This window comes from Lonchura striata, chromosome 8, assembly GCF_050655825.1.
Source record: "Lonchura striata isolate lonStrDom1 chromosome 8, ASM5065582v1, whole genome shotgun sequence".
NCBI classification, from domain to species: Eukaryota; Metazoa; Chordata; class Aves; order Passeriformes; family Estrildidae; genus Lonchura; species Lonchura striata.
The window spans coordinates 28,147,889-28,174,765 of record NC_140710.1 but is presented as its reverse complement, the minus strand read 5'-3'; the positions used below and the strand labels follow the sequence as shown (position 1 = coordinate 28,174,765).

At 48.1% G+C, this 26,877-nt stretch overlaps 1 protein-coding gene across 2 annotated transcripts in view; it reads left to right on the top strand.

The window, feature by feature from the left end:
• TNR (tenascin R) overlaps positions 1-26,328 on the top strand; it is a 79,488-nt gene extending 53,160 nt beyond the window's left edge. For both annotated transcript variants that reach the window (XM_085586657.1, XM_021546032.4), the window contains 17 exons: positions 1,201-1,351; positions 3,919-4,188; positions 5,784-5,969; positions 8,584-8,673; positions 8,786-9,049; positions 9,702-9,971; positions 10,082-10,201; positions 10,702-10,845; positions 11,494-11,613; positions 11,921-12,064; positions 12,684-12,814; positions 13,783-13,915; positions 17,392-17,543; positions 18,494-18,590; positions 19,349-19,510; positions 21,076-21,239; positions 21,685-26,328. In XM_085586657.1, coding sequence (XP_085442783.1) covers positions 1,201-1,351; positions 3,919-4,188; positions 5,784-5,969; positions 8,584-8,673; positions 8,786-9,049; positions 9,702-9,971; positions 10,082-10,201; positions 10,702-10,845; positions 11,494-11,613; positions 11,921-12,064; positions 12,684-12,814; positions 13,783-13,915; positions 17,392-17,543; positions 18,494-18,590; positions 19,349-19,510; positions 21,076-21,239; positions 21,685-21,804 — 2,718 coding nt within the window. In that variant the 3' untranslated portion in view covers positions 21,805-26,328. The remainder of the gene's footprint in view (positions 1-1,200; positions 1,352-3,918; positions 4,189-5,783; positions 5,970-8,583; positions 8,674-8,785; positions 9,050-9,701; positions 9,972-10,081; positions 10,202-10,701; positions 10,846-11,493; positions 11,614-11,920; positions 12,065-12,683; positions 12,815-13,782; positions 13,916-17,391; positions 17,544-18,493; positions 18,591-19,348; positions 19,511-21,075; positions 21,240-21,684) is intronic.
• Positions 26,329-26,877: the final 549 nt, after the last annotated feature.

Sequence of the window (26,877 nt, the reverse complement as noted above, 5' to 3'; positions counted from 1 at the left end):
GTTTCTGGATGCAGGGTCTTGGGTAGGGAAGGGATGTAGCTCACTGAGCTTTAAAGTTCTCAAATTCATGAGTTAAGACATAGAGTCACAGTCATGTTCCTGCCCATCAGGTGCCAAAATTGGCCTCTTTTGAGTCTCCATCATTGGTTTTCCCCCTAAAATTAGGCAGAGAGTGCTGTGTCCTTTACTGCCCTGCAAGCAAGTCTTGCTTGGTACGTGCCAAAACATTGCCACACCTCAAACAACCCCAAAACCCATTCCCAAAGGTTAAAAACAACAGGGTTATAACTGCAGCATCACAACCTCTCTGAGAAAAATTGACCTCCCTGTCTTCCCAAAAACTGGGTGAGGAAATGCTAATTTGGTCCTCAGCAGCCTAACGAGGATGCTTGCAGCTTCCTGCAAAGCTCTTTCCACTCTCCTTCCATGGTCTGTGTGATGCTCTTACCCCCACAAAAGCTGGGTCAGGCAGGATTGCCCATCTGCTGCCTGCACTGGGGATGGGGTGGGAAAAAGACAAAGAGAAGACAGATTTAGCAAAGAAAATTAGGAAAGGTAAAATGGTAGCTGATGGCTAAAATGGAAGGTTTCCTGTTTAATGAGAAAAGCGATGAATATGAATTGAGAGTTTTGTGCAAAGATTTGTTTAGCATGTTATTAGTGAAGACAGCAGCAAGAAAAGATCCTTTGTCCAAGCACTGGCAGGAAAGGTGACATGTGCAGTTGTTTAAAGCCTTACAGTTTTTCAGGGAAAAACCACAAGGCATAAATGAGTGTACTAAAGATGGCTAAAAAGCAGGTGACAGCAAAATAAAGACCTCACAGCTTCATACCTATACATCAACAACAAAAGGCTCCTGGCACCTGAAGAGCAGGGAAAACATATCTAGCTTTGGTTTAACCATATTTCCTCTTCTGGAGAACAGCAGAGGCACAAATGGCAAAATACAGAAGCTGGGGAGGGAGGAGGGACGGGGAGGATTTTGCAGCTCAACAACACGAGTACTCCACGCTCGGTGGGTGACTTCATCCCAGGTCTCTCCCTCCATGCTGGAGTGTGCCAAGGTGATGACGTGATTTGGGGATGCAGAGCGAGCTGTGGAAGGATGCAACATGGGGGGCACCTCCTCTTTGTGCATCAATGCCCCCCAAAACACCAGTTGGTGGCGGAGGGTTAATGCTTATTTCATTCCCTGACAGAATAATGAGGGTGGTGTGATTGCCCAGCTCCCCAGCACCGTCACCACCTTCAACCAGACGGGGCTGAAGCCAGGGGAGGAGTACACTGTCACCGTGGTGGCCCTGAAGGAACAAGCCAGAAGCCCCCCCACCTCCGACAGCGTCTCAACCCGTGAGTGAGCCTCACCTGGGGCAACACAACAGCGCCCAGGGCTTGGTCCCAAAAATAAAGTCCCATGGGCAGGAATGAAACTTGCAGCAAACATTACAGCAACAGCTTCTTCATGCAGTATTTTGTCTCTTTCTCCTAAATTGCCCCAAGTGCAGAAACTGTGGTGAGGTTAATTGGGTTGGGATGAAGACTCAGTTCTGCTTTTATTGTATATCTGGATAAATTATTCTTCTCTGCTAATATCACATTTTGGAGGATGGATGCCCTCAAGAAATATATCTACAAATGTATTACTTACTTATATATAACAGATCAAAACTACCACCTGCTTTTGTGCTACTAAATGCCCTCAACTCCCTCTTATTCAGGCAAATCAGGCAGCAGGGCAGGGAGCCAGGAGCAACAGCATGTCCCTTCCACACCAATTTGTTTGCCCACTCACTGGTCCATCCTGCAGACCAGAGGAAAATTCAGCTCTTTTTGCTGAAGGAGATGCAGTGATGAGCAGAGCTCATGGGGGAGAAGACGCTCTTCACACCAGATCTGTTGCAGTCTGCTTTGAAAGGCAGACAGACATCTCCTGGCTCCACCTGAGCTGTTCCAAGAGGAAACAGCACAGAAAGCTGCCGGAGGGTTGTAATAAGGTGCTGCTAATTGAGGCGGCGGTGAGAGCGAAGGGAGGGTCTCTCCACCGCAGCAGTCTGTGGCAGGTCTGAGCTCCCCAGCACAGCCCTCTCCTCCTGCTTTGCCTCCGCGTTCAGCTCGACGTGGCTTAACAGAGACATCTCCTGGTCAAGCCCGAAATTTCCTTTTCCTGGGAGGTCAGCAAAATTAGAAGCTGGTACCTCAAACTCAAGGGCTGACCTGTGCAGGTGGAGGGGTGGGCTCTCGGATCTGTGCTCCATAAAGGCATCCCTGTTCTGGCGTGTGTGCCTTCCTCTGCAGCACCCCCAGAGCTTTATCCCCACCACCCTTGCTCTTCCTCAACATCTTGTGCCAGGATCAGGCAGCAAAGACATGGTTTTATGCCACACAGCTAAGTAGATATGGATCACTGGATGACTGAACAACATGAAGCAGTTGGAGATTGAGGGTATGCATGACCTGGTCCTGGCCAAGCTGGACAGCCAGCTCCCACCTGAACATGGAGCTTCCCAGCTGTGCTCTTTTGTTTTTTGCCCCCAGACCTCACCTCACTACTACAAATTCCTCCTTGTTCTTTTCTAACCCTCTCTGCTCCGTCCCACCCCTGCCCACATGTTTGTCCCCCAGAACTCCCAACCCTGAGGTGCAGCATTCAGCAGATCCTTATTTTATACTGTCATTTTCCAAGATATGCTCTATCATAGGTATATGTATATATGGTATAGTCTAAATTACAGACCCAAAGTGGGCTTTTTCACCCACCTTGTGACCATCTAAGTGATAACACAGACTGCCCAGCAGTATCAGCACTGCCATGGTACAGGAGCGATGGCAAGGCTTGGCTCGCTCCATCCATCCATCCATCCATCCATCCATCCATCCAATGTAGTGATTAAGTTCTGCTAGACTCAAAGCATCCATCAGCCAGGTTTGAGCCCAGGATGTCCAAAGGTTGAGTGTTGGGGGATGTGGAGCAAGGAAGCTCCCAAATCTCTGGAAAAAAAAGAGAAGAAATGTCCAAAAAGGTCTTCCATTAGATCACTGGTATGAATTTAGCTAAAAACCTTTTATCTGAAAGGTTTTTTTTGAACACAAACCATAGCCCCACACCCAGCTAGTTATGAAGATTCACCAGAGCAGTTGCATTTTCTCCTCTCTTCCCACTGTCAAGACACCAACAGCTTTATGAGCTGATTCCTCAGTTTAAGGACAAACCAGGAGCTGGCACCAAAGCAGGAACATTTCTAGAGACACTCCTCAGTTCTCAACACTTGGATCTTGTCCTTAGCCCCACATTATTTAACACATTGTCAACACCTTTCAAAAGACATAATACTGTTGCTGATAAATTTTGCCAATGATGGAAAGTCTCAGAAAAGAGTAAATTGTGTAGAAGAACATCAATAAAAGTTGTTTGGATGGTTTGAAGAGTTGGGCACAAAGGAAAATTACGTGTTTTTCAATGCAAAAGTACTAATAGCTATCTAAGAGCAAAGAATGTGTGTTGCAGTTAGATATAGGAGTTTTATATAGTGGTAAATACCACCTTAAAAAGCCAAATAAGAGTTATTGCTGACAGCCAGCTCAAGAGAAGGGCATGAGTTGCATTATAGCTGTAATGGGTGTCAATGAGAGAGTTGCTGGGTCCTGCTTTGGTGTCCACAGAAAGTGGAGAGGGTTCAGGAAAGAGCCAGGAGATTGGGACAAGGGACTGGGAACCCATGAGGACCAAACCCCCTAAGTATCTTGGGGTCAGGATCATGTCTCTTGCCCATGCTGCCTCTCTCCCTCATGTCCAAATACTAATTCCAGCCACTCTGAAGATCAGGTTGAAATATCCCCGATGTCCCCAAAGCTTCCACCTTTCCCCATCCAACTCTCCCAAAATAACAGGTGCCCGTTTCCCCCCTGCTCCCCCACAGTCATCGACGGCCCGACGCAGATCCTGGTGCGGGATGTCTCCGACACGGTGGCCTTCGTGGAGTGGACCCCGCCGCGCGCCAAGGTGGACGCCATCCTGCTGAAGTACGGGCTGGCGGACGGGGAGGGCGGCAGGACCACCTTCCGCCTGCAGCCCCCCCTCAGCCAGTACTCCCTGCAGGCCCTGCGCCCCGGCGCCCGCTACCACCTCGCCGTCAGCGCCCTGCGGGGTGCCAACGAGAGCCGGCCGGCCTTTGCCCAGTTCACCACAGGTAGCTAGCTGGCCTTGCCGGGAGAACTGCTGGGAATTCTTGAGCCTCTGGCAAGCGTGGGAAGATGGCTTGCTGCAGGCTGCAGATGGGCTGTCCTGCAGCTAGGATGTAGCCAGACAAAAAACTCGGGGGGTTTTGCATCTGGGGTTTAGCGATACCTCTTTTTCTCCTGGCACAAGTGGGCTGGGGTTTAATGTGGTGTGCTAGGAGGAAGACATGGTAACACCTGAATGCAGGTGCCTTGCATCCTGTCACGGAGCAAGGCAGAGCAGATTATTCAGCCCATCCTAAAATACACCCCCTAAAACTGCCCTCTGCCCTCACTAAACCACTAGACACTAAATCTCTAGTGCAAAAGGTCCTCTCTATGCCCTGTGCCCCACAGGGGTGCTCATATAGTCCCCAGGGCAGTCCAGGTGATCCCAGATGCCAGTGGCGAGGCATGGATGGACTCAACCCCCCATATTTCAATGATAAACCCCAAGCCAATCCCATCTTGGCCATGTCTTGCTGCAGCACCAAGGCTGAAGCTGCCTGGGACACACATCCCCACCAGCTCCAGTGCCCATTCAGACCCACAGCTTAGAACTCTAGAACTCAGTAGTTTAAGAGCAGCCACAGCTCAATGCACAATTCTCAAAAGCACCAAAATGCTCAGCACAGGTCTGAGTTCAAGGGGACACTCGCTCCCACTCAGCATCAAGAGCCAAGGCAGGTGCCCTGACCAAGGAATCAGCAATCAAAGCAGCTGAAACCAGCACATCCAGAAACATGGTTATTTTATATCTTCTCTGAACACCCTAACTGGTCAGTAAAACTTTAATTAATGTTACACCTGCAGATAGCTAAGGGATTTAATTTACCGTGCTATAAAGGAGGAGTCAGAGCATGTATTTCCATGCTGGTTTATGGTATATAAATTATTTGTCATGTACATTACTGCTGGATATGAGGTTCCTACTGTAATAACTGTGGTACGTGAATTGTGTGTGTATATATATCTATAGAGAAATATTTCAGATTAGATGCTTACCCCAACTGATTTGCTGCATTGCCCTTCCTTGCTTTATTTCTAAAAGGCAACATAAAAATACACCCCCAAACTCAGATCCGTCATTGTTACCCACTGTCTGCTGGTGCCCAGCCCCAGCTGTTGCTCACTGGAGGGGTTTATTGTGCAAACCAGAGCAGATTCAGTACACAGCCTAAGCAGCACCAATAAGCAAACCATTTGGGCAATGTCTGAGTGTGAATGAGCCTGTAAAGATGCTCAAGGTTTTCTTCTAAGAGCAGTTCAGGCCAATACATGGCTACTACAGAGCCCTTTTTCTCACAGTGCCTCAGTTTCTTTACTCTAATACCATGGAACTAGCTGCCAAACCAACTTACTGAGGATGCTGCGAGTGCCCAGCATCTGCGTCACCCTCCTGGGTGACATCTCACAGCCTGTGCTGAGCAGGAGGTGAGAGTGTTCCAGCCCTTCCTGGCGGGACATGCTCTGGGGAGGAGGGACCTCCTGGATGTCCCACCCAGGATCCGTGGCAGGGCTGTGTCCCCAGCGGTGAGACAGAGCCTCTCTCCCTTGTGTTGTGCAGAGATCGATGCCCCCAAGAACCTGCGGGTGGGCTCGCGGAGCCCCGCCAGCCTTGAGCTCGCCTGGGACAACAGCGAGGCCGAGGCGCACAGCTACAGGGTGGTCTACAGCACCCTGGCCGGGGAGCACTACCACGAGGTCCTGGTGCCACGCGACACCGGCCCCACCACCCGGGCCACCCTCGCAGGTATGCCTGCACCCACGCGCCCTTCCTCCCCCTCATCCTCCTCCTCTCAGGCAATGGAGAACCCAAATCAGCGCCAAGACGCAGTTGCACTGGTGCTGGGATGCGTTTGACGTTGTTTTGGAGTTTACTGGAGAGAAGGTTTTCCTTGGGATAGAGCTCATTTTCCCCGTGTGGGTTTGGGTACACCTCCAGCAAGGATTTGTCCAGGTGGAAAGTAGAGCTGGCAAGGAGCAAAGTGAGAAATGGGAAGAAGTCTGTTCAGGCTGATCTACAGGAAAATATTATTTCACCCTTCTCTTTTTTGTTTGTGCCATGGGTGATGAGGCCCCGTGGGCAGCGATGTGGAGCGAGGCTGCCCAAGTTTTTTGCCTTTTTCCAAATTGGCTTTAAAGCAGACCCAAATCTAGAGATTTGAGCAAGTCATTTAAGTAGTACATTATTCAGGCCAGCATAGGGGCTGCAAGCACCACCCACCTCCCACTGCCAGGAAAGCCCCAAACACCTTATGCAGCAACACAGCAAAGCACCATGTGAGATGTGATTTCCTTTTTGACTAGAACTGCTTACCTCATGGATTTGCTGCTCCGGTGGCACATTTTGAGCAAAGAAAAGAATCATATGCAAAAATGTTCTCTCATTCATCTTGAAGTTCTTCAGTATGGAAGGACACCAGGTTCTTCCATGTTGACTCTCTGCCTCCCCAGGACCTTCAAGGGCTCAGGAATCTGCCATATGAAATTATAGGAGAAAGGTCAGTGGGAAAGCCAAAAGTTAAGTTACAGGCACAGCAGCAGAGTCACAAGAAAGGCTGGAGAGCATCAAGGCAATTAGAACAGTTATCTTGAAAAAAGTGGAATGCAGAAAGAAGAAAAACATCAGGGCTGGTTTCTTCTGTGCTCTTGATGAGGATGTGTGGGGAGAAGCAAGATGAGATCAGAGAGTCAGTGCTGGACTCCTGCTAGCTTTCCTTTAGGACATTTATTGGCTTTCTAGGTGAGAAGAAGCATTAAAAATGGGCCAAATCCCCTTCCCTGGGCAGAGGCACAAGAGTGACACACACTGAGATGATATCCATGGCTTGACTTGAGTTTGCCTTGAAATATATGGCAAGAGCCTGAAGTCTTTTGTTTTTCTCAATAAAACTAAAAAAGCTGACAAGGCTCTTCCTGACTCATGTAAGGCTGCAAGAAACCCAACCAGAGAAAGCTGCAGAGACGCAGATTCTTAAGTCATTTGTAGAGAGTGATTTTTTATATAGCACCTCCATCATCACACAAGTGTATTGCTCCCAGTCCCCAGTATATCATAAACAAACCAATTAAAAAAAAAAAAAAAAAACAAACCCACAACCTAGTCATAGCAGAAAATAATGAAAAAATGTGCAGAGTAGTCATATCCTGCATTCTTGTTGGATGTTATACAAAACCCACTGGGTTTTTTTTCCAGTCACCCGCGACCTGGTGGGATCCATGGTATGAAAGCAACCAGCAATTCTTTCAGCCAATCTCATCTACCAGCAGGACAAGCAGTGAGGAATGGCACTGAGCAGAATTTATCAAAGATTTACACTTAAAAGTGCAGCAAAAAAAAAGCCTGGCCCTGGTCCATAGTCTCTATTAAAAATCAGCATTTGCACAGAAATAACCATAATTTTGCTCATCCCAAAAGAGCTGGGAGAGAAAAGGTTTATATCCCCCTGCTCATTTATTCCTTCTCTTTCCCTTCTGCCAGGCTCTTCTTTCCAGAATACTTCTGACACTTACTGAGCAGGGCCAAGGGGGTCCATCTTCTCCCCATCCCCAAGACTGCACTGTACCAAGAGAAAAGCAGGGGAGGAGAGTGTCCCTCTCTCTTGACCTCTTGGGAAAGGTTTTGGTGGCTCCAGGGGATGCTGCCCCTGGGTGAGGCACAGTGAGGCTGAGCTGGAGAGTTGATGTCTTTTTCTTACTTTGTATGAAAGATCATGAAGCACAGGGAAGAGGGGAATAAAGCCACCAGCAACCAAGCAGAAGTGACAGGCAGAGGCAAGAGATATTCCATGGAGATAAAGCAGTGCAAGATGCAAGGAGCTGGATGAGCTCAATTCCCAAGTTCCTTGAGGGAGGCACCTCAGGATATGTCCACCCCAAGGAACAGGGCTTGATTCAGCTCCCAGAAAGACTGCACCTTTCCCAGATAATGTGCATTTCATTTATTCTGCATAATTTATTTCTCTCCAAGACACCAGCCTTGTGACAATATTTTATGTTACATCAGTTTGGAAAAAAATATAGCTACTTTATCGTTCCCATCTCAGCTCACACACACAGAAGCTTCTGTCTCACCACCAGCAATTGCAACAGACCTCAGCAACAACTTTTAAAAATGGCTTGTTTCTGAGCTAAAATAACCCAAATTCCCTGTCCAAAGGCAGGGCTCTTTGAAAAGACTCAGCTCTTCTGCAATGTGTAGAAGAACTGCTGACCTGTGGGAGAGCTGCTAACCCCAGGGATGCCCTGGAGGATTTTTCTGTGCCCCCACCAGTGGAGGTGGAAGCAGGGGTCACACACACCCTGAGGTCACCCTGCCAGGTGCTGCTCTCAAACCTCATTGTGCTCTTTGCACTCCCTGGCAGATCTGGTGCCGGGAACGGAGTATGGCATCGGGATTTCAGCCGTGATGGACAGCCAGCAGAGTGTGCCAGCCACCATGAATGCCAGGACGGGTGAGTTTGGCCCCACTGCCTGCTCCAAGCACAGCTGGCTCCTATGGCTCAGATGCCCCCATAGGACAGTCTGTGCATGGGGACAAAGCTCTGCACCAACCCTCTCCCACAGAGCTTGACAGCCCCCGGGACCTCCTGGTGACAGCCTCCACTGAGACGTCCATCTCACTGGCTTGGACCAAAGCCACGGGTCCCATCGACCACTACCGCATCACCTTCACCCCTGCCTCAGGAATGGCCTCTGAAGTGACAGTGTCCCGGGACGAGTCACAGCTCACCCTCTCAGAGCTGGAGCCTGGGACAGAGTACACCATCTCCATCATCGCTGAGAGGGGACGGCAGCAGAGTCTGGAGGCCACCGTGGATGCCTTCACAGGTACAGAAACACAAGCTGAGATGGGGCAAGGGCACAAGATGCTGTGAAGGGCACAAGAACAACTGTTCTCTTGTTGGCATCTCTGCCAGCCCAGTGCATCCCTGGCACCAAAACCCTTGAGGTGGTGATGGGGATGAGAGCTAGGGCCAATGTGTCCACAGAGGAGCAGTTGACCTCAAAAGGAGGATGGCCCTACCAAGGTGGTGGCACAATCCCTTTGGCCAGCAGCACTGAACACGCTTGCTTTGCTGGACAAGACAGAATTGGGGAAAACAGACAGCCCTCTGCTGTCCTCTGTGGTCAGGGTGGCCTGTGTGGCCATAAGAAGAAGCAATGAAGCCTTGGGGGACATCACAAGGACCTCTGGCTGAAAAATCTGCAGTCATGAAGTGCAGGCAAAATATACCATCTGCAGTGGGACAGTTCCATCACCCACCATATGGGTCTGGGATGGAGGATGTTTGCAGGTGGAGCTGAGAAAAGCACCATTTTCCCCCTCCTGGATCTGCTGGTTGATCCCAGATCAATGGAGAGCCCAAATCTTCAGCTTTGCCACCTCTTTTAAGTATTTCCCATAAAAGCACTGGGAAAAGTGGGGAGGTAAGGATCTGCAGGATCTGTTGGGGTTACATCTCTCCTCTCCATCTTCCAGGTGTTCGGCCCATCTCACAGCTGCACTTCTCCCAGCTGACATCCTCCAGTGTGAATGTCACATGGAGTGACCCATCCCCACCAGCAGACCGCCTCATCCTCACCTACAGCCCCCGGGATGAGGAGGAGGAGGCGCAGCAGGTCACACTCGATGGCACCCGCAGGCACACCAGCCTGACGGGCTTGCAGCCATCCACCGAGTACCTGGTGTCCCTGGTGGCCGTGCACGGCACCATCAGCTCCGAGCCTGTCGTGGGCTCCATCACAACAGGTACCACGGCACACCCCCCACCAGGCACGGGACAGCGCCGGGGAGGGCGGGCAGGGGCACGGGAGGTGGACCTGCCTCCCACAGCTTTTCTTTGTGCTCCATCTCACCAGGGATTGATGCACCAAAGGACCTCAGGGTGGGCAACGTCACCCAGGAGTCCATGATGGTCTACTGGAGTGCTCCTATTGCTGCCTTCGACCACTACAGGATATCCTACCGTGCTGCCGAAGGTAACGGGCCAGACCACTCCTGTTCATGCCCTGAGCTCACAGCTGCCAACCCTCCCTCCATCTGCTGGCCCGAGCAAGCCACTAGGTCATCCTCACCCAGGCAGCATCTCAGTGCCTTGGGCAAAGCAACCACTGACTGGAATTGGCTCCATGGCACAGGGATGAGGATGGGAAGGGACCACTGCAGCCGCTTGGCACAGAGGGGCACACAGAATGGCTGCCAGCAGTGTGCCCTCTCTAGAGATGGTTAAATTCAGGGCTCAATCCTGAAATTGAAGCTCCCTCATCTGTTTTGACTACCCAATCTCCCTCAGCCCTAATTTCATCGATGATGCTGAAAGGGCCAGGCCAGCAGAGTGATGGGCACACAGGAGTGCACCTGCAGGCACGAAACCCAGTTACCTCCAGTGCCTTGTGGAACTGTCCTCCCCTCCCAAGCCCCTCCTGAGCCCCAGGGGTGGGGCCAGCCGTGATCAAAGCTCTTGGCTCCATCTCTGCAGGAAGGACAGAGAGCATGGCCATCTCCAGGGATGCCACCGAGTACACCCTCCAGGACCTGCAGCCTGCCACCAAGTACGAGATTGGGGTGAAGAGCGTGCGGGGCCGGGAGGAGAGTGAGCTGGCCTCCATCACTGCGTACACAGGTGGGAAGGAGCTCTTGGTGGGCAGGGAACAATCAAACAGTGTCAGGTCCAGCCCTGCCCAGGGCTGGCTGTCCCAGCTTGCACTAATATTGGGGTGACTGAGAGCAAGCTGGACCTCACACCAGCCAGATGCAAGCTGGAGATGATAAAGCAGGGCTCACAAGGGCTCAGTGTGGGCTTTTGAAGTATGTCTCAGCAAAGTTTATCCAAAATATGCATGGGTAGTCATGGGTAAAAGTGATAAGCCTGTGTACCAGGCACAGTGAAGCCAGAAACATGATGCTGGGCAATCATGACAACCTTTCCTAAACAGAGTACAGATTTCCAGAAATAATCCCTAGGGAAGCCCTGTCACAAACAGCATCTGCTGCAAGAACAAAACCTTCTGCTATCCCCAGACTCCTCAAAGCCTAAAGAAACCTCAAAGCCAGACTGGGCATCTAGAAAAGAGTGGAAGAGCAGCCCAGGTAGCAGAGTAACACAAGCTACGACATCTCTGCATTGCAGCTTGGGCAGCACTAACTCCTGTGCAGGCGTATGTGTCTGGGCAGCAGGGCAGGACATAGAGCGACATGCCACAAAAAGCCCTTCCAGTTCATAGTCCAGTCTCCTAGTGCCTCTGACTCTCTGGATCTCTCCCCTGTGCAGCCATGGATGTCCCCCTGGGGGTCACAGCCACCAACATCACTCCCACTGAGGCACTGCTGCAGTGGAACCCACCGCTGTCGGAGGTGGAAAGCTACGTCCTCATCCTTACACGTCGTGCAGGTACAGCAGGGCGCTCTTTCACCTCACCTCAACTTCTCTCCCATCCCAAAGCCCAGGGCTCAGCGGGAGCCCTTCTCAGAGGGAGTAGGGAAGGAGCCCTTGCCTTGGGTTTTATAGGGATTGTGGGAAAAATTAGACCACCCTTCAGGCTGAACTACACCTCAGAGCACCACTACTCCTCAGTTGCTGCACAGTACCTTATGGTGTTTCAGCAATAGAACTGCTTTTTTCATGGGGTCATATCCAGACACACATTTTGGAGAACCACCTTGAATATCTACCCTTATTCATCCCTTTTTGCTTACAGTTGCAGGAGAAACAATTCTCGTGGATGGAGACAGCCAGGAGTACCAGCTGACCAACCTGCTGCCCAGTACCACATACACAGTGTCTATGTATGCCACCAGCGGGCCTCTCACCAGCCAGACCATCAGCACCAACTTCACTACTCGTACGTACAATCACTTCCCTCACTCCTCATCCCTAGCCATGCACCCACCCCAGAAAAAGCAGCCAGCAAGGCTGAGCCAAAGCTCTTGTTACATAGTGAGAGTGTAGAGGTAGCCATGTGGCAAAAGGATACAAACACCAATCCCAAATACCAGTTCAGGGACAACAGAAGAACACAAATTTAATCATCAAGCATCAACCATTATTTTCACTCTTTCAACATCCATCTATCCCTTTATTTCAGAGATTTCCCCTGGCTGTGGTTTCCTGAGCAGACCCCTGACCAAATCCTTTTTGTGCCCAAAGCTGTAGTCCAGAAGAACATGACAACCCATTATGCTCACAAATAGCTTGGCAGGTCTCATAGTACATGAATTTCACATCTGTTACCCTTAAGGTGGCACACAGGTAGAGGAGGACTTCTAGAGGATTTGCAGAGCTCTGTTAAAGACTGGGGATGGGTGATGAGGTCTTGAAACTGAGGGTGAGGATGGCCTTTGGGCCGTAGCTCAGTGCTGCAAGGCTGAATCCCACTGTACTGAATTGGGATTCAACTGAGTGAGCTGAGGTGATTGTGTGTGAGAAATTGCACTTCCCTGTGTCCCTATCCACTTTTGCAGTTTTGGATCCTCCAACAAATCTGACAGCCAGTGAAGTGACACGCCGGAGCGCCCTGCTGTCCTGGGTTCCTCCCGTGGGAGAGATCGAGAATTACATCATGACCTACAGGTCTACCGATGGCAGCCGGAAGGTGAGCAAGGCCTCACACCAAAAAGGCTCGTTAAGTCAGGGAATAATAAGACCATTTTAAAATAAGCAGGAGAAGACAAACAAAGCAAAAGAATGGTACTTGTTGGCTCAGGGAGGCCAGAAGGGCAGACTACTTCTTGCTAAGCAGGATGATAGGGAAAAGCAAGAAGAGATTGCCTAAGGTAAAATGTTGATGCACACCTACTGGTCTGGGCATAGAGGGGTTACCTGGAAATATTGGAGGAACAGGGGCAATTCACAGCTGGTGAAACACAGGCAAGCTGAGGCAGGAGAATAATATACTGCAGAGACATTTAAAATGCCATTTGCCCTTCCTGCAAAAAGGAAGACTGGCACAGACAGATAATTAATTCTGCAATACAATACATTTGATTATTTAATGAGTGTGTCCACATCTGCCTGTCTGGAGGAGATGCAACAAACATCAGCAGAAATACATCATGGCAAATAGTCTAATTTCCTTTGCTGGTGTGATTGGCTTGCAGCAGCCAGAGGATAAGAGCTTTGCAAAAGGGATCTGATAATGCTGTGTGGCACTGGCCTACAACCAGAAAAATTAACATGACAGGAATCAACAGAGTCAAAACTGGCATATAACCAGGTTTGGCTAGCTCTATTTCTTGCACTGCTTGGGCAATCAGTCATGTCTTGTACTGAGGGCACACAGGTCCCAACAGACCCAGTTGACAGAGGACACAGACTGCAAACATTTAAATACATCTCCAAACCAGGCTGCCTTCCTCCATCCAAACCATTCTGAAATGCTGGCTATATTGACTGATCTCATGTTCACTCAGTCCAGGGGTCTAAGCAGTCATGCAGTGCTCCTCAGCCAGGTTCTGCAGTAGTTTGTGGCTTCCCTTCCCTCCTCACTTGCTCTTTAGGCTCCCCATCGCTTTTCTCATCTGTTGCTCTTGGTGTCTGCCTCCTTCTGGGACCCATGTACAGGAGCTGATTGTAGATGCTGAGGACACGTGGATCCGTCTGGAGGGGCTTTCTGAGACCACGGAGTACACGGTGCACCTGCAAGCTGCCCAAAACGCCATGCGGAGCGGCCTCATCTCAACCACCTTCACCACAGGTGAGGACTCACACTGCATCCACCCAGACAGGTGGAGGTTGGCCTACATATCATGCTGGTAGGAATGGACTGCTCTTGGACCTTCCCTCCTCAGGCAGCATTCCTTCGTGAGCCAAAGAGGGGTATTTATAATGCCATGACCACAGTGCTTCGCTACAAAAAGTTAATGGCTGAAAGAGCTATGATTTGAACACAAGACCCAGCCCAGGGCAAGGGGATTTGAGCTTCAGACCAGGAACCATCTATCTTTGCCTTGCCTATGTCCATCCTCAAGTGCATAAACAGAGGAAAAAATACCCACTAAAATCAACATCACATACCAACAGGTATGCTCCTGGGAGAGGACCCAGCCAGTGTCTCCATGCTGTGGACATAATCTGATTGCTCACAAATATCAAAGAGTCATAGAATACTTTGGGTTGGAAAGAATCTTTAAAGGTCATCTAGTTCAATCCCCCTGCAGCAAGCAGGGTCATCTTCAACTTGATCAGTTTGCTCAGAGTCCTGTTGAATTTGACCTTGAAAGTTTTCAGGGTTGGGGTATCCCTGGAAATATCAAGCAGGTGCATCTCCATTGCACTAGTGGAATCACAGACAGCAGAGCCAGCACTTTACCTAATTGTGTTATTCCTCCCCACTCTCATTCTAGAGCATTCACAATCCACTAAGGCACTAAAGTAATGGGAATGGTTTTGTTTTGAAATCAAAAGGTGGGTACCCACAGTCACCACAACCCTCACAGACAGCATACTTACTCTTCCAAGAATGAAGCTTGCATGAGAATGTCACCATGGTTCCCATCCTCTGCAGCCATTCATAATATAGAATTTATGCAAAGCAAATTGTCCCTCATCCTATTTGAAAAGCATGGCTAGGCCAGGGCAATTACAGACAGCATGCATCTTGTCAGGGCTGAATTCAATCATGTTTTTCCTGGGTATCAACAGCACTGAGAAGTCTCCAGATGATGTCCACCAAAATTCCTCCCATCTGTGCTGCCAGTTCAATTTGGAGAGTTTTCTTTGAATCTGCTATGGATACACTTCCCCATCTCAGTTACATGCAAAGGTCCCTTTCCCTGCTTTTAAGAGATAACAGAAACTGTTGACATCAACAAAAGAAGAAATTACTCCTCTAATACATCTATAAAAGATGCTTTCTTGTTCTTGCCTCCTACACGTGTGTAAAGCCAGTAAAATTCAGGTAGGTTATAGAAAAATACATGTAATCTTTGTGGCTGCTTGGGAGTCGGGGATGAAGCTGCATGGGGGTGACTTCTCAGGTGGGATAAAGCAGCAGAAACTCACTTATGTCAGGCAAGGAGAGCACCTTTTCCATCAAACAGAAATGTCAGACCTCAGCAACGTGGGTCCCCACTGTCAGCTGATGCAGCATCCAACACATTTCACTTGCTTTGAAGATGAAGATAGGCATTATCAACAAGTCATTTTCTCCCCACTTACCCCAATATTGATGAGACAGAAGCAACCAGGAGCTATTGCCAAGGCAATGCGATCCATGGACAGCATCTCTCATCAAAGCATCCAGATCTGCAATTCAGTTTACTCTGGCAATGCATCAAGGCACTTTCCAGAGAACAAGGACTTGTCTTTAAGGACAAAAAAAAAAAAAAAAAAGTAAAGAAAGCCAGCCAGGCTTAATTTAAATTGTTTTGCTTTCTTCTGCTTACAGTACACATCCTGGGGTTCTTCTATTCCCCCTGACATATTAATAGCTCAGCCTCTTTTGTTTCATGTTTGCATAAGGTTCTTGGGGAATTGTATACAGATGAGACAAAAGGAAGAAACAGATACAGTATTTATAATTTATAGTGGTTTGAAATGTCTTTCAAGGTCTCCTTGGCTCTTAAAGATATGAATATAAATTAAGAAACAAGCAATCTCCACAGAGCTCAGGGGAGCCCAAAGTGGTTGTTGTTGAAGATGTTTTCATTGTTGGATACTATAAAATATAAACAATGTCTCGCCAGGCTGTGCTACAGACCATGATGATGGGGAAAAAAAAGAGGGGATCTTCAACATTTGGACACAGCAGTGACTTCCAAGCCTTCAGGTCACAAGGTGGAGGGGAATACAACCAAGTGGGAAGCTTGTGTCCTGGTCCTATGGGGCACTACACAACTGTGAAGGACACACACAGCGTAGGAGATCTGAAGGTCCCTCACACCTTCTCAGCTTGTTACAGAGACATCCTTGAAGCACCCATCCACATTTCCAGCTCTGCACTTATTTATTCCATCATCCATACGTACCAACACCAAAGAAAAAGATGTATTTCCCTACTTTGTCTTAAATAAGAAAAAATTGTTTTTAGAGTTGATATTCCAATACTACCAGAATAATTGTCATAATTAAGACTCTCCTAAACTCTGACCACAAAATAATATGTTTCCTCATTAGTGAACACCTGTAGCACAGTCACACAGCCCAGGCTACCTACCTCTAGCATCTCACACAGCTTCATTCCTGCTCAGCTTGCAAGTGACAATTAGCTCAGCATAAGTGCACCATCATTTCCAAGGGCATGGAGAATCAGGAGACTCCCCCTGGAATGAGTACTGTTATAAAACTTGATTGGAGCTGGCAATCCTGAGAGGAGAACAGGTTTTTGGTATTTTCACAGCTGTCTAAATATGCTGGTGACAGCTTAAACCCCAGGGTTTCAGACACAGTGCAGAAAGATGGTCCAAGAAGTGACATCCCTCATAATTCACTGTGATGTTACCATGCACCCTTCCAGCATAAGACATATGGGAGAAAAATTAATGTATGCACACATCCTTTTTTAGTAAGTCCTCTGAGGTCGACAGCAGATACAAAGTCTCACCATCTTGTGGAATTACTCAGAATGCAGAAACCAATATAGACTTTTCCTGAATTGTAATAGTGGAGCCTGAGGCATGGGTGTGGGAATCCAGGGATTCCCTCTGGCTGCCCTGGCAGGTCTGGGACCCTGGCAGGGGGTCAGGAACCCCCTGGACAGAGCCCCCAGAGACACTGTCTGTGATCCAAAGGGGACAAGCTGGAGGAAATTGGGTGTGTCTTGTCCTTTTTCTCCTTCTTCATGCCTTCCATGTTTCACTGTGGTGTTGGCATTTTTCTGTTGGTTCAGGCTGGGGACACACTGTCCAACGTAGGTGACAGATATTGGCACGTTATTGTAAATGCAGCCCAGGGAGTTTCTGGTATTGAATGTTTGTAACATCCCACTGAGGGCAGAGCCCCACACGCTGCCCTGCAGGACAGAGCTGGGCAGGGCAGCAGAACATGTGAGAGATAAACAGAATAAACAACCTTGGAACCAGCACAGACCAATTATGGCTTCTGCTTTGGCAGCGGGGCAGAAAGACAGAGACTTTCTACAATCCCAGAATCATCAATAACACAGATTCTGACACATGGGGAATAGATGTCTCTTTGCTTGAATTTTACCTTTTTTTCCTCTTTATTTTGCAGGAGGACGTGTCTTTGCTAACCCTCAGGACTGTGCCCAGCACCTGATGAATGGAGACACGCTGAGCGGGGTCTACACCATCTCCATCAACGGGGACCTCAGCCAGCGGGTGCCCGTGTACTGCGACATGACCACCGACGGCGGCGGCTGGATTGTGAGTATCCACCTGGCTGTCCTGCACGCTGTCCCCATCACAAAGCAGCTGAGCCCCTACCAGCAAAGCCCAGGAATGACAGCAGGCACAGCATCACACGCTTCATTTCGCACGCCACAGGGAATGGCCCACGCTCTGGTAATAATAGTTACACTTGGAGAAATGCCCTTTGATTTATTTGGCATGTTTGCAGTGCTTCTGGAGAGCAAAATCTGTGAGTGAAGCTGATTTATTGTTCTAGAAATGAAATTAATGGCTGGTAGCTTTCACGGGGAATGATTCACACTGCCTGCAGAAGGAGGGTGTCAAGCGTCACCCCAGTTGAGTCTGCACAGGAGAACTTTAGAAACAAATGCCTGTTTGAGCTGCACAAACACTGCTTGTCTTGATGTAGATGGACTGACAGTGTAAGTAAATAATGCCATGGCGCTTTGATCTTATTAATGTCAAACTCTTACTTACACATATTACACAAAACTCTGTGTAGATGTATAATCAAACTCTGCTAGATGTATAATCAAAACCAAAAAAAAAATGGGCTTCCTCAAATACTGATTTCTAGCCAGTAAATTTCCCTCTCACTCTGCTTCAGAGCATCCCCTTGGATAGCACAGAAATAGCCATCTCAAAGCACAATGATGTGCTAGAAAACCAGAGACACCAGTTAAAGTACTGTACTAGTTAAAGCAGAAACCTTGAAGGCCAATTCCTTCATATTGTACCATTGATTTGCTTTGGACATTATCTAATATCTCCTTTGTTTCTACACCTGCACATGAATTAATGGCACAGCTGCAATTAACACTAACTGGATGGGCATTGCAATTTTCTCCCCTGAAAGGCACAATGGAAAGAAAAATTATTATCTTTACCTTGTGTGTCCAAATCCTGGCAAAGCTGTTTCTCATCTCCATCATTATGATTTTCCTCCTGGTCTTCCTCCACATCAGGTCTTCCAGCGGCGGCAGAACGGGCTGACTGATTTCTTCCGGAAATGGGCAGATTACCGGGTCGGCTTTGGAAACTTGGAGGATGAGTTTTGGCTGGGTATGACCTTCCCTGGTTGCCTTTCACTGATGTGTCGAACATAAGTTCCATAAGCACTGTGTCAGCTGTTGGCTCCTTGCCTCTTTCACCACATTCCTCTACATTCTCCCTCAGACAGTTTTCCTTCTGTTCATTCCCTGCCCTTCACTTTAGGAGCTCATGCAGAGGCACACCACATAAAGGCACACTGTGAAGGTTAGCAGCTCCCTAGTTTGCTTTCTCTAGGAGAGAAGGGGGGTATGTATCCTGTCAGTTTTCATGGATCAGAACCCATCATTGTCCATTGGATGACTACAGGTTGCACTGGTGGCCAGAAAGTCAGCTGTCCAATGAAAGCAGTAAAGGAGTGAGTGAGAGACAGCCCAGATCTGAAATTGAGTGTGCTCCTTCAAAACCTGAACATGAGCCAAAGGGACCTGCAGCATAAACACACTCTGGCTTGTATGGGAGCTTAACAACATAAGCAGCACCAGGGCTCAACAGCTGAATGTTCCAAGCTTCAACAGCATGAAGAAATCTGAAGCTGGGCCTTGAACCCACTGCTCATAGACACAGAGAAGTGAAGCTCTAGTGGGATAGAGAGCCCAGACCCCCGCAGTGCCAGGAGACACACAAACTCACCACAGGTGCTGCTGCTCTTTGATTCCTCTCCTTGCTCTCATTTCCCACTGCTGTTTTATTTGCCTAGAGCTTTCCTTGTTTGTTCACGGAGCGGATCTGGGAACCAGGTCTCACTGAGTGTTTCACTGTCTCAACAGGCTTGGACAACATCCACAAGATCACGTCCCAAGGGCGCTACGAGCTGCGAATAGACATGAGGGATGGTCAGGAGACAGCATATGCCTACTATGACAAGTTCTCCATTGGTGACTCCCGGAGCCTCTACAAACTGCGAATCGGGGACTACAACGGCACTTCAGGTACAGCCTCGTTCCCAGGGGTCTTGGGAAATCCTGTGACTGGCTGGTCCAAGACTGTAAAGGAAATCCCAACATGAAATCTCACTTGTCTAGAGCAGCGAGACAAAAACCCATAGTCCTTTCTGCCTTCCTGCAGTCCCTCATGTAAACCAGGCTGATAAATCCCACTAAGGACATGGAATTTTCCATTGGGGATTAGATGTTTAATATCAGAGACATTGCTGTTCAAATAACCAGGTCGGTCATCAGAGGTGGCATCTCGCTTGGCAATAGCCACAGCTGGCTATTGATGTCATGCTGGAGGCTGTATTTATTGCCTTTCCACAGCTATGGAAAAATCTGAAATCCTCTGAGTCATTTCCTCACATAAATGCCAAACACTGCCCAGTTTTGCAAGGACACTGTCACACCTGCTTACTTGGTTGATTCAGAGGAGTTAGAGTTGCCCACCAGAAGAGAGTGGGTGCTAGAGGAAGAGCACAGGGGATATCTTCCTCAGGAAGGGAGAAGGAGTACAACTGTAGCCCCTTCATCTGGGATGGGAATGCCCAGTGCAAGCCTCCATGAAACTTCCACCATGTACTAGGTGGAATCCCACAACACACCCAAGATGCAGGAATTTCCCTATTCAACACCAGTTAGTTGCCACTGGAAGAGAGGTGACAGCAATCTTGATGGTGTGCAACAAAGCACTTACTCTAACCTCAAATCCCAGGGCACAAAACACCCAACCTACTTCCAAGGATAGCAGTAATAGGGTCATACAGACATGATTCTGTCCCCTTTGCCATGCAAACTCTGCTTCCAGCCATCCAGCCAAGGAACTTCTGCTCCACCTTGAGCTAAGGGAGCCAGGGCTCAAAAATTGTTCATTGTCAAGAGTTTTTCTAATAAGTTTCTCCATGGCTGGATTGCACACAGCCAGCTTGGGTCCACTTCATATGTCCTTAGGGTTTACAGAGGAGCATATTTAGAATGTCTCCTGTAAGTACATCACTCAAGTCACGATATTTTACACTGGCTTTTCTTTCACACAAAAGCAGCTGTCTAGTTATCCAGTGAGGATGAAATTAGAGGTTTTGGTAGAGTAAGACATCACTCACCTTCCAAAAAACTTCTTTCCAGATGGCCAAGCATCTTGGTTCATGAGATGAATGTCTGGCCTCCTTTGAGAGAAAAAACTCCTTTGGCTAACAGGAAAGAAGGAGGCTGAAAGCATTCTGAAGTTATATAGCAGAGCCAAGCCTTGAGAAAGCAGGGATGCCAAAATCTGGGATTAAATTAATTTCTGAAACACTGAAATTCAGATCCAAGCACATATCAAAGCACTTTATCTAACACAGCCAAGGAGTCTCTAAGATTTGCTACAGTCTGCACTGATCCTAAACAGACAGCAGAGGACCTCAGATGAGCCAGCTGTGAACAATTCCAGTTAACACTGTCAGACTGTCAGCTGTTTGAGCCATTGACTGGAATGGTTACACAAAACCAGAATATCCTAATTTCCTTGTGAAAAGACCAGATACCTCAGACTCCATCACCTTTAATGGCATCTCTTTCCACAGGAGACTCCCTCACCTATCACCAGGGACGCCCCTTCTCCACCAAGGACAGGGACAACGATGTTGCTGTGACAAACTGTGCCATGTCCTACAAAGGGGCCTGGTGGTACAAGAACTGCCACCGCACCAACCTCAACGGCAAGTACGGAGAGTCCCGGCACAGTCAGGTAAGGGCAGAGCTGGCTTGAAAGCCTCCAGAGTTTCTTCCAGGGGAACATCCCAGCAAGCCTAGGTTAGGGCTGGGGCTGGGTGATTGGTGCACCAGGGTCATAATTGGTGGCATGACCCCACACCAGCTCAAGTAAAAAGGGAGCCACCTTCAAGCCAACCTTCCAGCCATCTTCAAGACTTTGTGCCTCACACATGCTGCCATAGTAATTTTCTGTAGTGTGTTATATTAAAAAAATTACCTATATGAAATATGATCTGCCTTTGAACAGTGGGAAAAAAAAAACAATCAAGCCATAGATGCAGGGGAGTTCCTTGCTCCTGCTATAGTAAGGTTTTTCCTTCTGGCTTCTCTACATCAATCAACCTTGTATCCTTCCTCTCCTACTCTAGTTTCTTGTTAGAGTCTTTCCTCACCCTCTACCTTTCTCTCTCTCCTGCCAGGGGATTAACTGGTACCATTGGAAAGGCCACGAGTTCTCCATCCCCTTTGTGGAAATGAAGATGCGACCTTACAACCACCGTAACATCTCTGGGAGGAAGAGACGGTCCCTACAGCTCTGAGCCAGCTGAACCCCTCCTGCCTCCCACCACCTGACCTTTTCTGTCATTTGTTTGTATTTTATAATATGAAAAGGGAAAAAAAAAAATTACTACTCATCTGAGATAGCAACCTGCCCCTCACAAGTGCTGGAGGGAACCATGGCACAAGGAAAGGCTATGGGAAAGGAAAGACCTCATTGCTTTGCATCTGTCCCAGAGAAATACCAAATTTCCAGTCTCCCTATCCCAATACTCTGGCCCTTAACATGAGAAGAAAGATAAAGAGACAGATTTTTTTGATATTTTTTTAAAAGACATAGAAATCCTGAGCAAACCCTGTTAGAAATGTTTGTCATGGGGCTTGTGGCAGAAACTTTCCCCACAGGTACCTTGGTGTGGCCATTTCCAGCCCAGTCATGGCCACGGACGCCCGTCCTCTCCCTGCCTCCCTGTCCCCTCCTGGCAGGGAGGTCCCAAGCTTCATGCCATCCTGTAGACACCAATTCATCCAGCAGGCAGAGGCCCATCTCTCCCCTGTATGCAGGCTCTGGACACATGAGGACTAAGTGAGGATGAGCAAAGGCTCATCCCGTCCCCATTTTCACAGCAAGGCTTGGCAAATATCTGCATATGTAGGAAAACTCCAGAGAGTCCACAGCTCATGTGTTGGTCCTACCACAAAGTCATCCTCATGTGCATGAGGTGTATGGGAATAAGAACTACTCCACCAGCCCCAACCTTCATTATCCACTCCTCCAAGCTTAATTCAGCCCACTCCAGGTCCATGACATCTGCTTGGGTTATGCTGAACTTGATGGAGAAGAAAGGACTTAAATTAGAAGACTTGGGAGAAAAATCCCTACTTGTGGTCCTGAAATCTAGGACCCATTTCCTCTGTTATTTCTACATTCCATAATGCTCTCTCCTCACTGAGGTCACTGGACCCAAACAAAAGAGTCTCAGAGAAGAAGCAGCAATAAAATGATATCAAACAACTGCAGCCCAACCTGAATCCAGCAGCTGTCACAGCTCAGGTGCTCCTGTTTATGGCCCTCCATGCACACAGGGAATTTTGGCAGTGCAGCTAAGGGAAGAGAAGTGCAAGCTGAGGAATGCCCATTTCCTTCCTTCTCCTACACCATCCCTCTTCAATGCCATCACAAGAGGGACACAAATCTCAGTGCCTTGGTATTGCCAGCTCTCCAACAGGATATCCAGTTTCCCCTCCTGGAAGGGATTCCATTTGGATTTTGGAGCACTTCAAGGCCCTTGGAAGAATTAATGAGCTCGCTCTTCCCACCCTTAGCTTCTCCTGTCTCAAGGAAGATGGACCCTTTGGATAACTCTGTCTGTGCCCTGTTGTCACTGTCCCCACCTCCACATAGCCCAAATGACCACCATGCTTAAGTCACTCCTCTCCAAGGACTCTGATCAATGCTGGGCATTGTCACTGGACTCATCCTTGCATCCAAGGACAATGCAGCTCATCACTGGATTTGCAGCCAAAGGAACATTATGAATGCTAAACACTGCTGTCTGGTTTTATCACACTGAAGCTGCTTTGTCTCAAAAGCATCTTTCAGATGGCAACATAAAGGCATCTTTGCAGTAGCTTATAATTCAGGCCAGTGTATCTTTCATGGTCACGCTCCTTAATGTTCTGACGTTGCTCACAATGGCTGCAGAGCTGAAGAAGAGCATTAAATGGGAAACATAACCTCCTTCTCCATGGCACATACTGGCACGTGAAATCACAGCTAACACTGAGGTCAAGATTAGATATAGGGCCCAGTCCTTTGTGTGGTCAGCTTACAAGCCAACCTGGAGAAAGGATGCTCAGCAACATCTCATATGTAAATGAGGTGTCCCTTCTTACTTCCCCTTGGCATCAAATCAGGCAACAAGTCAACCCCTTGAGGAACAGGTGAGTCAGAGGCTGCAGATGTTGGGATCTCTTGCAGGACATGCCCACTGTCACAGATGGTGGCATGTCACACCTCCTAAGCACCCAACACTACTTTAAGACCCAAAAGCCAACAAAAAGCAGCAAATGGAACTGATTAAAGCCTAAGAAGACTTTTAGTAGACCAGCAGAGTAAATTTTTCTCCAAACCATCAAGAATTGCTAGGAAGAAATATCTCAACAAAAGCTGTAACAGAGCAGCGGTTATAACCAGCAGAGATTGGCAGTGGATGGTGCTATTTTCTTACCTACCCAGGTGAAAGGAAGAGATGTCAGTGGAAACATACACTTATTCACAGCCAAGTGAAAGGCAAGAAACCTCTCTTTTCAAAATTAAGACTCAAACAGAAAGTTTGAAAAAAAAGTCAAAATTTGCAAGTTTTTTCTAGGAGTTTCAAAAGAACATCCTCAAAAAGGCTGATTATTCTCTAAATAGATTTACTGTGTGCATAGTCAGGTATGAAATTGGACAATATCCAATCTTTCAGTGCTATTATACATCAGCACTGGTCCCTGACCTCTCATGTGATACCAGGATGTCACCTTTCCATGGCATTGGTGACAGACAGTTGCTACAATTTTTAAAGGAAAGATTTTTACACATCATGTTTTTCTCCTGGTGATAACCCAACCCAAGCCCAGGCACACAACCAGCAATGATAACCCAGTCATTTGAGCCACTGTTCCCTTTTCACATTGACCATAAACAAGATGCAATTTCCCAGAAAGTTATTTTTCTATATTGCCTTAATTTTTTTTTTGACAAAGCTCCTGCCAGTACATTTGTGCTTAATGTTGATGCTACAGAAGGCCCCATGATTAAGTAGTTTCTTCTCACCCTCCATCACTGGATGGGCTAGTTCATTCTCCAGCTAGTCCAGGTTTGGGCCTGGAATTCCCAGAAACCAAGCCTGGATCTGGTGCAGTGCTCATCTTGAGAGACCTTGGCTTCAGCATGTGAACTACCACTGGGCTCTGCTGGGTTTGTGTGGCTCAGGCTTGTTCCAGAGCCCAAAAAGGAGCATGAGGCTGTTACCCAAACCACACAATCCACTGCAAGATGCCAGGAAGCAGCACATCAAATCCTTCACACAGCAGAACACTGTGTGTGCCCATGACCCTTGCAGTCTTTCAAAGCCACATTCCTAACCCCAAAATCCTAGAGGGAAACACAAAGGGACTTTCATCCCTTGCCCAGTTTCTCTCTGTTTCCATTCTCCAAGCCCACCTTCCCTTTGCACACTGCACTGAAACATAACCAAAGAAAAAATGAGTCCTGAAAGGAAAAGCTGCTTTTAGTAAAGCGATAGCATCTATAAATGAATAATTTCAAAAAGGAGAAAGGCCAGGCTCTCCCTAAGAGTAGCTGGGTTTTGGTAGGAAGGTATTGGGACAGTATCCACACAAAGCTTGGGGAGAAGTCTGCTTCTACTCCTTATCTGTGCATTATTTTACTATCCCAAATTTGCCCTAAACCAGGCCACATGGGCACCTCAAAGATCAGTACCAGCCTAAATGCCCTCTTACCTCCCTCCCAGAGAGATGTTTATCCCAGGTGAAGTGCCCAGGTGTGGAATGCACAGCTCATGCCACCTTCACTCCCAGCGATGCAGCTGGTGAGGCTCAGCCAGCCCTGTCCCCATGCCCCCAACAGGCTCAGAGCAGCCTGACAAAACACAGCAGGAGCCAAAGTACCCTCCTGGTGAGCTCATGACCTTCCTCCCAGCTCAGAGCTGCCCTCCTGCTGTGTCCCCACCATCACATCTGGGGGTGACCATGCACCCCCTATCCTATGCCCCCCCAGACATGCCCACAAGTTTTGACTTTACTAAACACTGCCAGCAATGAACTCTCACTCCAAAAAAAACCCTTTAATTCATGCTTACACCCACTACAAGAGGGTTCTGTTCTGGGGCCACACAAGAAGCCCATCCCTGTTTCTGCCAGCCAAGTGTCCTAGGATGGCAATAAAACCCAACAGAGTCCCCTGGAGACCACCTGCAGGGTCACCTTCCCCTTTCCTAAAATCCTGATGGTGGAGGCAACTCCTTGCTTCTTCCAGAAGGGAAATTTGGGGTAAGTGGGAGGGAAAGGCCCTTCCCATGGGAGATCCTGATGCCTAGACCTGCCTCAATACCCAGCCTGCAGTTCTTCAGATGTCAGTGACTTCTCAGAAGGATGATGACACAAAGACCTAAACAAACAAACAAGCAGCCCCCTGTGTACAAGTGTTATCCTGGAAATGTTCTTAATATGTTAAAAAAAGTTTAAAAACATAAATAAGAAGGGAGAACAGAGGCAATGAAATGCCTTGAACAGGTTCTGATGAACTCAAACACAAACCACTGCAACCAAATGAAGGGGAAAAGAAAAGTAAATAAATGCATAAATAAAATCTATAATATAAATAAATAATATATTAAACAACCTCCCCACCCTGTAATGAAAATGTAGCTTGGAGAATGGGATCAACGCTTGTTAACCATTGTTAACTAGTATTTTTAGTCCTGACCGCTCTTAGGCTATGTATAGTTCCTTTTTTTAATGCATTTTCTATACATTAATAAAAGATACTGAAGGAGTGAGCTGTGTGCCTGTCTGGGAGTGGGGTGGGACCAGGGTCCTCGTGCATCCAAGCCCAGCAACATTTCAGCCCCAACCTCATGCCAAGAAGGGACATGCATCCCCTATCCCTGATCTTTGGTTACCCTATGGGAGGAGCATGGGGGGCTTAGCACGGATTCACATTCAAACCTAGAGAAACAGCAGCTGACAGACCTAACACATGCAATGTAATAAAAAAACGTGGGAGGAAGTTTTGGGGCAGCCCAGCTTTGGCTGGTGATCCCATTTCCATCCCTGTAGGTGTTCAAGACCAGATTGGAAAAAGCCCCAAGCAACCTCATCCAACCCCAGGGATGCCTTGGGCAGAAAGTGGGACCAGAGACTCCCAAGTCCCCCCCTGCCCAGCTATGCTGTTAAAATAAATAGCAATAATGTGGCCATGAAATCGGGTCAGCACAGTTGGTCCATTAACCACAGGAAGGCAGAGAGCTGGGATTTGGCCTCAGCCCAGCATAAGACATTTTGCTAATAAATTTAGCTGTTCTCATGAGCTACAGAGGCTCTTG